Source organism: Calonectris borealis, chromosome 1, assembly GCF_964195595.1.
Source record: "Calonectris borealis chromosome 1, bCalBor7.hap1.2, whole genome shotgun sequence".
Taxonomy (NCBI): Eukaryota; Metazoa; Chordata; class Aves; order Procellariiformes; family Procellariidae; genus Calonectris; species Calonectris borealis.
Genome location: NC_134312.1, coordinates 159,748,260 through 159,760,506, shown reverse-complemented (window position 1 = coordinate 159,760,506; position 12,247 = coordinate 159,748,260). Strand labels below are relative to the sequence as shown.

At 40.6% G+C, this 12,247-nt stretch overlaps 1 protein-coding gene across 1 annotated transcript in view; it reads right to left on the bottom strand.

Annotated features, from left to right (window-relative positions):
- NALCN (sodium leak channel, non-selective) overlaps positions 1 to 12,247 on the bottom strand; it is a 237,906-nt gene that overhangs the window by 105,918 nt on the left and 119,741 nt on the right. Inside the window, exons 11-12 of the mRNA XM_075137770.1 lie at positions 11,045 to 11,212; positions 2,242 to 2,433 (exon numbers count right to left, since the gene is read on the bottom strand). Of these exons, the coding sequence (XP_074993871.1) occupies positions 2,242 to 2,433; positions 11,045 to 11,212 (360 nt within the window). The remainder of the gene's footprint in view (positions 1 to 2,241; positions 2,434 to 11,044; positions 11,213 to 12,247) is intronic.

Sequence of the window (12,247 nt, the reverse complement as noted above, 5' to 3'; positions counted from 1 at the left end):
GCCTTCTTATAAAACACTTACGTTTTCAAAATGATTTTAGGTTTTGTCTGTTTCAGTGTAGAAGGCATTTTAATGTACAAACTGAAAATCTAGCCTCTAGTGTCACTATTTTCGTTAGCGTGCTTGTCCTCTCTGTATTTGTAACGGAAAAAGTCCACAGCCACAGTACTGGCCATTTTAGGTTCGCTCTTCTTTGGGGGTAAGCCCTTAAAAATTTATTGTAGCCAATTCTGCTAATGCAGACCTCACACCATCTCCTGTGTTACATAGTAATGCAAGTATTTCTTCAGTCACCTTTTGAAAATAATACATTCCAGGCAACCCCCAAATCGCATATTTTATAATTGCCTTATTGTAAACTGATTCAGTGATCTTTATTCAGAGCAGAAAACATCAGTGGCAATCCCCCCAAGCCCCCTCCTTCGGAGGGACACCATCACTCACACCATCAGTCACAATTTTTGACTACAAAATTTTCACTGACTCTATTACCCTATTAAGAGATGTTTCATCAGAAAACTACAAAAAGAAAACACATACTATGAAGTATACTTCTGAACCATTCGTAACGAGGTGAATATGTATACAGATCATAAACAATAACTAAAAAATAAGGAGAGACTCTTGCTTCTGGCTATCATATAAAAAGTATTAAAAATATTTTAATTCAGTATTGCAGGAACACTCCTTTATTATTGGTAACAGGTCTTCTGCTTTTCCAAAACTTAAGTCAGAAAATAGAAAAAAAGTTTGGATATTTTCTGCTTGTAAAAAACTGTATAATTTACTGGAGTAGATATTTTCTCACTCTTCAAACATGTATTTTAGTATATACATCTATCTGTTAAAATTCAATATGATTGTTCTTACTGAGGCCGAAATGGCCTCAGATTGAAATGTCCAAAATAATCTAAAACTGTACTAACATCTTGATATATTTTGGCAATGTTTTCCTGCAAGAGAATCTTTCTCAGATACTTATACCAATTTATCTAGTTAAAATGTGCAGGTGGTTGTAAATCTGTCTTATTTTAATTATACTACAATAATTCATTCAGGAATGTCATTGCCATTTTGCATAAATAATAAAAATAATTCTAAAACCAAATTCCACGATGATTTCAAACTTTCAGTTGGAAGGTTTTTTTGAAGTTATACATGGGAGCTGGGCATACAATATAGTGGTATTATCATTCAATTTAGAGACAGAGGCCTGACTTCATTAGAAAAGCTTAAGTTTTACTATATTCTTTTTGCTTTCTTCAGCATTTAAAAAATGAATTATACTGCATTCTTAATGATCCTACTGGCTGCTTTTCTAAGCACGTTTTCTGAAATAGAAAGCGTGGTGTTACATTATTTCCTGTGGGTAGGTATTTTTTGTCTTACATTTGATGGCTAGCTTCCCACACATGAAGTCCAGGTTGATAATTACAGATTGTTGCCTAGCCATTTTGTTTGCTAAATGCATGACCCTTGAGGCTGTCTTATTCATTGTTATTTAATTGTTCCAACCAATGCACTTTCACTAAAATAGATACATTGGATAACCAAGCTGGAATGACAGAAACAAATAAATTGTGACTGGAACCAATCCACGTACACTCAGTCTAATCCATTATTAAAGAAATGGCAGTATTTTCATTCAGAACAGTGTGCTTCAATAAATACATTAGCTCCAATTTCCACTGATTTTCAATGTTCTGTTCTAAATTAACGCAATGCCCAGAAATATCCATTATTTATACCCAAAAGGCAAACACTTATTTTGTCAATGCAGACAGGTTTTATGACCCTGTGTAAAACAAGCATTCCTGTACAAATCAAGAACAACCACTTTCACAATATGAAGATATAAATCATGCGTAGACATATTTTATATATATTTTGTGGCTAATAGTCACGATTATGCACATGAATCCTCTTTCTGTAGCATGCTAGACTACCGTTAAACCATATGCTTTGTTGTGTGATCATCAGGTGCATAGACAAAATTTCTCTATGTTCCCTCGACGGCAGAAATAGAACACCTAACCCAAAGAAAGACAAACTTCACTACTGAAGGACTACAGGAAGACTGTTACACCTAGAAAATACAATTCTTTTATCTATGCATATGGAGATAAACTGCTTCATGGTTCTTAGAAGGAAAGGAAGACTGCTAATGTAATAACAAATATGATCTATCAATGATAAGAAAATAATAACAAGCAATAAGTAATCGATGCTTTTTATACTTGCCCGTGGAAAGGTTGTAAATCTATCCAGTTCCTCCACAAAGCAAAACATCTGTAAACTGATTGCTGACATTACGATTAAAAGGCTGGCAGTAAATACTACCAAACTCCCAAGTTTTTTTCCTGGTCCAAATATCTTATACACAAAATCCTCCAAAGCAGGAGAAATCTTTATCAGCCGAACTACTCTAAGGACCTGCAAAGAAAGAGAAAATAGGACTGTGTTAGTTATTTGATTATCACATTAATCAACAACTTTTTACAGGATCAGAGACTCCAAGGCCAAAAAGGGACTTGCAGCCTTGTAGCCCAGTAAATATCAGATTGCCACCACTCGTAACAGACCACACGTTGTGTGTAAGGTTAAGAACACAAGCCCTGGAACCTGTCCGGTTTTGTCTATACTTACCTTGGCCTGCCTGGAGATTTGTTTTAGCTAGTAACAGCAGTTACCTAATGACCAGGTAACTGTTAACCTACTTCGTCTTTTGCTTAGCTTTTTACAATTGTGTGATGTAATGCTTATTGTTACATATCTCTTTTTTTCTAACATATAGTAGTAACAAGCTGCAATTTTGCCTAGAATGAATTATTTATGACCCTTTCATAAAATGCAACATTGAGGTGTACAGGCATGGGATGACAGCAGAGGTCTTGAGAGTACAGGCACGGGAGGATACTCAAGGCCCCCAAGACTATAATCAACTCCCCAATCACCAACAGTCATCACAGAAATGTAATTGAGTGTAAAGCTGGTTTTGGGGTAACAAATGGAAAAAAGATATAGGCAAAACACGCCACAGACAGTAAATCTGAAGGTAATGTGGAATTACAGACCAATGAAGGTTTATAATGTGTTACCAAACGTAAGAATGGCTTCAGGCAGAGGTCAAAATATATCAGTCTAGATTTAGCAACTGAGAACCTATTACAGTGTAAATTGCTCCAGTTTGATTATCATCACTGTTAAAAATTCATATTTATTCTGAATGGACAAGGTCCAGAACAGTCTTTGAAGGAAGCTCTGCTTTGAGCAGCAGGCTAGATGAAACGACTTTGAGAGGCCACTTCCAATCTAGATTTTTCTATGATTCTATGTGTTCTGTTACACCAGGTTACCTATTCACATAAAGAACTGCCAACTCTTCTTCCACAAGTCATCTTTCTGTTTCAGTGACCCAAGACAAAATGGCTAGACATTGTGTACCATATAACCTAGGAAGTTTGGTAATGAACATATTTTGCTATTCCATACTATATACAACAAGGGAAATTTCAGGTGGCATTTCTCAATATCAGAGGAAATGGCATTGTGTGACGCTGACATATTTGACACATCTCAGCATTAGTGGCGGCGGCAGAACTGTATCATGCGTGGAATTCCTGACCCATTCAATGCTGACTCTACCTTGGAAAAGCTGCTGACAGCTCTGATTCTCCTATTTCTGCCACTTATAGCGGCACAAACAGTGACATAACATCAGTATCAACAAGAGGCAGTGGCAGCCACAGCAGTTGCTGGAGACAACAGACAGGAGCATATGAGGCAAATGAGATTCTGCAGTTCTTACGAAGAAAAAGATTCTCTAGCCCAAGGTATTGCCTGTATTTCCATAAGAATCATATTGAAACTGAAAGGTAGGAATTACAGTGCAATTATAGGCTGACCTGATGTACAAGTCAAATAGAATTACTGTGCTGCTTTTGGAGAGAAAATAAGTTTGACAGAAGGATAAAGTAGTTGTTTACAGAAGGACTTCACTGTAACTTGTAGCTTGCTAATAACGTACACCTTTGCATTTTGCATGAAATTCATCTCCCTAGCTATCCGTCAGGTACACAGAACACGCTAGTCATCTAGGCTCTACTGTCAAAGGAGGGAGAGAGAGAAAGTCAACTCAAGAGAGCAACTTACTCCAACACACACCAGACCCCTTGTGTGAAATGGGATGAGCCTTCGCTGTCTTCAGCAGTTAAAAAGGGTCCTAGATACAGAGGTTACACTAGGCAGCTTAACTTTCATAACACTAGAACAAGGTGAGATAAGGTCCTTTCTTTCACATTGGTACCGTGATCACATTGCATATAATCTGAATACATGAAACTGGTTACCAAGATAGTGACAGACAGTGAGATGAGTGAGATTTCCAAGTACTATGAACATAGAAACATGGTGCCTTCTTACTTACAAGATCTCCTCTCAGTGTAAATGCTAGCTCTGGTCCCATTAATACTAGTTTCGACACTGACCCCAGTAGGATGAAGATTTCATGCTAGCTGGCATTCTGAGCTGTGTTTTAGATAAACTGTATTATCTGCCTTACTTTTTTTCCCCTTCCTTCGCGGAACTTTAATTGACCTTTAAGCAACACACTAATCTTATTGATACTATTTGGTTTTTTCCATTTATTTTCATTAGGTGACAAATTGAATCTAGCAAAAGTACATTCTAATGAACGTTTATGCATTCTATGTAATTGGATCGCAAATTGTATTAAATTTAAGAGCTATAGAAGGTGCACTATTTGGATTAAATATAAAAATATGTTAAACACCAAATCAAAATGAAAAATACAAGAGAAACCACAGTTTTGTTACAAAGAATGGCTGCATCTCCTAAAAGGCATGATATTTATTCAGAACATGACTCAGCAATATTTTCCCCAAGCACAAATACAATACCATCTCTTCAGTCCAGTATAGGTCAAATTCTGTTTAAATCTCTGTCTTTTATGCTGGTTCATTACAGATCTCTGCAATAATATGCAAATTCTGTCATTTCCCCACTAATTTTGTGTACTATAGATTATAGCCACGGAATGGTGCTTTGCTGTATTCTTTCACAAAGGGCTTTGCAAAGTGTTTTGAATGAAAGTACAATGAATGCAAGAAGATGGGGGGGGGAGCACAGTAGCCAATGTGGTGAAGAGCAAAGGATGTGTTGGCAAAAGGTAATGATAAAGACCAATGAATAATGCAGACTGAAATATATGCTAAAGAAGACTAGATAAGCCAAATGATATTTCTGCTCGCTATCCTGGAATGTGTCAAACAAGACTTCTATTTTCAGTAATCTCTTTTGTTGGCTGACAAGGAACACATTTAACCTGTCATCATTAATACCTAAAGGCCTGGAAACCTGCCTAACGTCAAGACGTATCCATGTGAAAAAGACTTTTTGACCTTGGTTGATTTGAAAATGTGTAATCTAGCTTGCCCAGAAGCTTAATTGTAGGGGAATATGGTGCATACCTCCCTTACACACTGACATTAAAGGTAAAGTATTTTCCAGCCTTACTGTCATTTGCCTCTTAGGGGATTTGGATTGCAAAATACAACCCAAATCTTTCAGTGTGGCAGGTGCTTCTGCTTGTAAAATGTATGTGTCTCATATGTTTTGGAAAAAAAAATCACATCCTGATATTTTCTGTCATGAAAGCTAGCACTTCAAAAAAAAAAAAAACACACCACCACCCCCGTCCCACAAAACTAATTAATTCCATTACAAAGACCTACTATTTCATTATGAACAGCTGGCTAGAGTTTCATTATACTTTCAATCCTATGAGCTAGTTTACCTATTTAGTCCAACATGTTGATAATTTATACTTAAAATTCCTCGAAGGAAATCATCAGACGTAAGTGGACTCTGCCCTAATAAATATGGACCAACTATTAACTAAGTTGCTAACTGTTATAACTGAGAGCTCCCAGCTAGGTTTCTTGTGTGCTTTTGACACAAGAGTGCAATGGCATGCTCCTGATGATAGATCATCCTTTCTTGCAGGTTAGAAATATCATGCCACATACATTGAATAACAACATTTTACATATTTGGACAGCAAAATCAAAGCTATAACCATCCAAAAGCCTTCAAATGATACCAGGTGAAAGCAAAACAGGATTTCTTATCCTGAAAGCTTTCTTGAGAAGGTTTGTAGAACCATTTAGAAAAAATGCAGGATGGCATTTGCAGAAGTCTGAAAAGGCCATCATATTTCAACCCACACTTAGGGAGACTTCTCCCCCCATATTATACTCACTTGATTACAATATGTGTCACTATAGCTAATCACATTTATTGACAGGACTCTGTCTGACAATTTATTATTTGCCTTTATTGATTATTAATTATTCACTATGCCAATCCATTGCTGAAAAATGTACAGATATGAATCGTTTAATTTTTTTTTTTAGAAAATCCCTTTCTTCAGCACTGTAGAATATAGCACATAATAATGATCTCAATGCTTTCTCCTATAACTGGAGCAACCCTAAGCACTTCAAGGAGGATGAATGGGGAATTGGTTGGACTGGCTGACAGAGGAAGAATCGGAAGTCTGAATTAATCAGTCTTTCTTTGTCTCTCCTTCCTGCTCTTCCCCAAAGTGAAAATGTAGGAAGAGTCTCAATAAACACACTTTCTCTATAGATAAGGAATAGTTGGAGAGCTATAAAAACAAACACTATGATGATTTGGAAGAAATGACCTCAGAAGACCCACAATAACTGGAACAAAGACTCTTAATTAGGCATGTGACTGCCGTAGAGATGAAGACTTGGAGAAGCAACAGCAAGCGTACTGAGTCCTCAGGCACAGAAGCCAGGAAAGCAGTGGTGGACACTACAGGAAGGTGATGCTGTAAACAGCTGTATGCAAGGTCAAGGCTGAATGAAAGACAGTGAATAAACTAATCCAGAACCTACTGAACAGTGTACCTCAGATAAGAAATGGGAGTTACTGAAAACAGAAAGGACTTCTCAGCAAAGTCAGAAAGAATCCTATTTCTGTGAATCTACTCGTGCTGGTTTTGGCTGGGATACAGTTAATTTTCTTCATAGTAGCTAGTAGTATGGGGCTATGGTTTGGATTTGTGCTGGAAACAGAGCTGATAACACAGGGATGTTTTAGTTACTCTGAGCAGTGCTTACACAGAGCCAAGGCTTTTTCTGCTTCTCACCCCACCCCACCAGCGAGGAGGCTGGGGGTGCACAAGAAGTTGGGAGGGGACACAGCTGGGACAGCTGACCCAACTGACCAAAGGGATATTCCATACCATATGACGTCATGCTCAGCATATAAAGCTGGGGGAAGAAGAAGGAAGGGGGGACATTCAGAGTGACGGCGTTTGTCTTCCCAAATAACCGTTACGCATGATGGAGCCCTGCTTTCCTGGAGATGACTGAACACCAGCCTGCTGGTGGGAAGCAGTGAATGAATTCCTTGTTTTGCTTTGCTTGTGTGTGTGGCTTTTGCTTTACCTATTAAACTGTCTTTTTCTCAACCCACGAGTTTTCTTACTTTTACTCTTCTGATTCTCTCCTCCATCCCACCAGGGTGAGTGAGCGAGCGGCTGTGTGGGGCTTAGTTGCCGGCTGGGGTTAAACCATGTCAGTCTTTTTTGGTGCCCAACATGGGACTTGAAGTGTTTGAGATAATGACAGGTTTGATTGGAATGTGCTAAATCAAATTTATAGCTGTTATTGCTGTTTACCTATTAATTGGCAGGCTCCTGTGCTTGCCATGAGGCTTGCTTGCCTGACTGTACATTAGAGTCTAGTGCTCGTTGGTGGCTGCTTTTTGCTTTCGCTGCTTGCTGTCCTGCTGTCCTGCTCATCATCTGACTCTGCTGTGCCTGGGAACATTTTGATAACAGCCATGGCGATGCGCCTGGGCTGGCAGATGGCCAGGGCATCGCTGCTGCTTCTGTGCTGCTGCACTGGACAAGCTGGAACTCCAGTGTGAACTCAAGTCGAAGGGACTGTGACCTGTGGATGAATCCACGCCGGAGCAGGACACCCCGAGGCGTCTGTGACCGTGGATAAGCCCATGCCAGAGCAGGTACATCTTGAAGCATCCGTGGCCGTGGTTATGTCTGTGCCGCAGCAGGTATACCTCTGAAGGGATTGTGGCACAAGGGTAAGTCCACGCTGGAGAAGGTACACCTCGAAGCATCTGTGGCTGTGGATAAGTCCATGCTGCAGCAGGTACACCTTGAAGCATCAGTGGCTGTGCATGAGGTCATGATGGAGCACTCCAAAGCGTGTGGCCGTAGATATGCCCACGACAGAGCAGGTACACCCCTGGAGGGACTGCAGCCAAGGGTGAGGCCATGTTAGAGCAGGTTTACTTCTGAAGGGACTGTGGCTGTGGGTAAGTCTATGCCGCAGCAGGAATACCCCTGGAGAGACTGTGGCTCATAGATAAGGCTCCATGTGGAGCAGGTACACCCCTAAGGGACTGCAGTCTGTGGACAAATCCAAGCTAAAGCAGGGGCAAGGGGAGGAGTTCATTGCAATGTTAAACCCTATGGTCTGGTCCAAAGGGACCAGGGGTGGAGATTGTAATGGAAATACCTTTAAATTGTTGTAACCTATGATTTGAGATGCATGTTACAGGAATTACTATAGCAGGAACCACCTGAACCAATGGAGGACAAGCCTTACAAGAAGCTGTGCAAGTGCAGCAGTGACACGACCTGAGCTGGCTTTGGTGCCTAGTAACTCCACGCAACACACCACCTCTCCTGTCCTGAGTGACCACCATAACAGATGGAGCCCCAAGTCATGGACTAAATGAACTCAATGGACATTTTGTGGACATTTATGGATATTTTACAGACATTTCACAGGGGTGGTCCATAGACTAAGGGAATGATATCTGTGTATTGTATCAAAATGGGAAGGGTGGTGGTGGGTAATGAGAATGTATTAGATAGTGTGAGACCTGAGCATGATGTAAATGGTATGGAATAAGGGGTGGAGAATTTGCTGGTTTTGACTGGGATAGAGTTAATTTTCTTCATAGTAGCTGGTATGGGTCTATGGTTTGAATTTTTGCTGGAAACAGTGTTGATAATACAGGGATGTTTCAGTTACTGCTGAGCAGTGCTTACACAGGGTCAAGGTTTTTTCTGCTTCTCACCCCACCCCACCAGCGAGTAGGCTGGGGGTGCACGAGAAGCTGAGAGAGGACACAGGTGGGACAGCTGACCCCAACTGACCAAAGGGATATTCCATATCATATGACGTCATGCTCAGCATATAAAGCTGGGGGAAGAAGAAGGAAGGGAGGGATGTTCGGAGCTATAGTGTTTTGTCTTCCCAAGTAACCATCACGTGTGATGGAGCCCTGCTTTCCTGGAGATGGTTGAACACCTGCCTGCCAATGGGAAGTAGGGAATGAGTTCCTTATTTTGCTTTGCTTGTGTGCATGGCTTTTGCTTTATTTATCATAGAATCATAGAATCAATAAGGTTAGAAAAGACCTCTAAGATCATCGAGTCCAACCGTCAACCCAACACCACCATGCCCACTAAACCATGTCCCTAAGCGCCACATCTACACGTCTTTTAAATACAACCACTTCCCTGGGCAGCCTGTTCCAAGGCTTGACCACTCTTTCAGTAAAAAAAATTTTCCTCATATCCAATCTAAACCTCCCTTGGCGCAACTTGAGGCCACTTCCTCTCGTCCTATCGCTAGTTACTTGGCAGAAGAGACCAACACCCACCTCACTACAACCTCCTTTCAGGTAGTTGTAGAGCACGATAAGGTCTCCCCTCAGCCTCCTCTTCTCCAGACTAAACAGTCCCAGGTCCCTCAGCCGCTCCTCATAGATTTGTGCTCTAGACCCTTCACCAGCTTCGTTGCCTTTCTTTGGATGCACTCCAGCACCTCAATGTCCTTCTTGTAGTGAGGGGCCCAAAACTGAACACAGCATTCGAGGTGCGGCCTCACCAGTGCCAAGTACAAGGGCACGATCACTTCCCTACTACTGCTGGCCATGCTATTTCTGATACAAGCCAGGATGCCGTTGGCCTTCTTGGCCACCTGGGCACACTGCTGGCTCATGTTCAGCCGGCTGTCAATCAGCACCCCCTGGTCCTTTTCCTCTGGGCAGCTTTCCAGCCACTCTTCCCCAAGCCTGTAACGTTGCATGGGGTTGTTGTGGCCGAAGTGCAGGACCCGCCACTTGGCCTTGTTAAAGACTGTCCAGGTCCCTCTGTAGAGCCTTCCTACTCTCAAGCAGATCAACACTCCCGCCCAACTTGGTGTCATCTGCAAACTTACTGAGGGAGCCCCTCATACAGATCATTGGTAAAGATATTGAACAAGACCAGCCCCAAAACTGAGCCCTGGGGAATACCGCTCGTGACCGGCTGCCAACTGGATTTAACTCCGTTCACCACAACTCTCTGGGCTCAGCCATCCAGCCAGTTTTCTACCCAGCGAAGAGTATGCCTGTCTAAGCCGTGAACCGCCAGCTTCTCTAGGAGAGAAGTGTCAAAGGCTTTAGTAAAGTCCAGCTAGACCACATCTAGACCTTTCCCTCAACTACTAGGTGGGTCACCTGGTCATAGAAGGAGATCAGGTTGGTCAAGCAGGACCTGCCTTCCATGAACTCGTGCTGGCTCGGCCTGATCCCCTGGTTGTCCCGCACATGCCCTGTGAGTATCCTCAAGATGAACCGCTCCATAATCTTCGCTGGAAGATTTAAACTGTCTTTCTCTCAACCCATAAGTTTTCTCACTTTTACTCTTCTGATTCTCTCCCCCATTCCACCAGGGGGGAGTGAGCAAGCGGCTGTGTGGTGCTTAGTTGGCAGCTGGGGTTAAACCACGACACCATCCAATAAACATAGTTATGAACAGACATATTTGTTATTTTAAAGATATACTCAACAAGAGTCAATATCAGTGTGAGAACATCAGTAGTCTGAGAATGGAAGTAAATGAGAGTGAAACGTTGATGGGTAATGTTTTTAATTGGTATATAGGGTAAAACGTAAAAGTAGCTGATCATACCTGAAAATATGTAAACTGAGAGTGATAGAGGTCTGGATAAATATGAAGAGTGGTTCCAATTACAAGCAGCAACTCAAACTTGTGAAGAGATGAGCTGATGTATCCTGTGAAACCCAAACACCAGATCTTCAGGAGAGCTTCTAAATCAAACAGAACTGTAAAAGCAACCTAGACAAATACATAAAACAAGAAAGATGTGTTCAAAACACTGAGTTAAATTAACAAGTTTCTATGTCATGGTGTCTACCAAGGTTTTGTATGGCAAAAATAAAGATCTCTATAATATTTAACAAAAACATTCATACTCTAAACAGAATAAATAATAAAAAAGAAATTTCCTCATATTGGCTCATATTCTTCCTTAAAATGTACACTTTATGAAATTTTCTGAAGTTTCAACCCAGACATGTAGATTCTACAATTTGGAAAGCATGAAATAACAAATCCATCCAGTTGACCTTTTGCTTTGTGTATACAGATGAAAAGGAAAAAACTGATGAGAATTTTTTTCAAAATGTGAAGCAACACATGAGCTGTCTGAAGAATTTTAAGAGATCTAAGGAACAAAGCAAAATTTAAAGATCTCTTCAATTTTTGAAAACATCCATAGTATGACACCTGAAACAGGTAAGAAAGGGGTGATGGGGCTTAAGCATTGAAACAAATTAACAAAAAGAGGAAATTCAAACTCAGTCCAGAATTAGTAAATTTTCACAATTTTAAAAAGAGATAGTGTTAAAGAAGTTGAGCAAAAAGAGTAAAGTGGGAGGTTATAGGGGAAGAAATCTACTTGTAGGCATTGGATGACTGTGGGATTCTTCCAGAGGCCTCTCCTGAAATATTTACACACTGAAATGCATGATGTTCCTCTTGAAAAAAGGGAGACAATTTTGCATAGGCTTACATCTTCAAAACTTATTTTCTCTTTCTTCTCTCACCACCAAAAATCTTCCTGGCTAGACACACTTCTTCCTCAGCTGTCTTCTTAATTTACCTTGTATATACTCTCTCCCTCACTTCCCAGCAGCCAGGAAACCCAATGGAAAAGATGTTTTTCCTCGACTCAGTAATTTTCCTCTCTGACCCTTTACACACTTTGGGCCTTAAAAGAGACACTGAAATAACATTAGGTGGCATCTATATACGACTAATACTTTCAAAATGCTGTGCAAACATTAACAAAATACAGGTCAAACCTTCTTT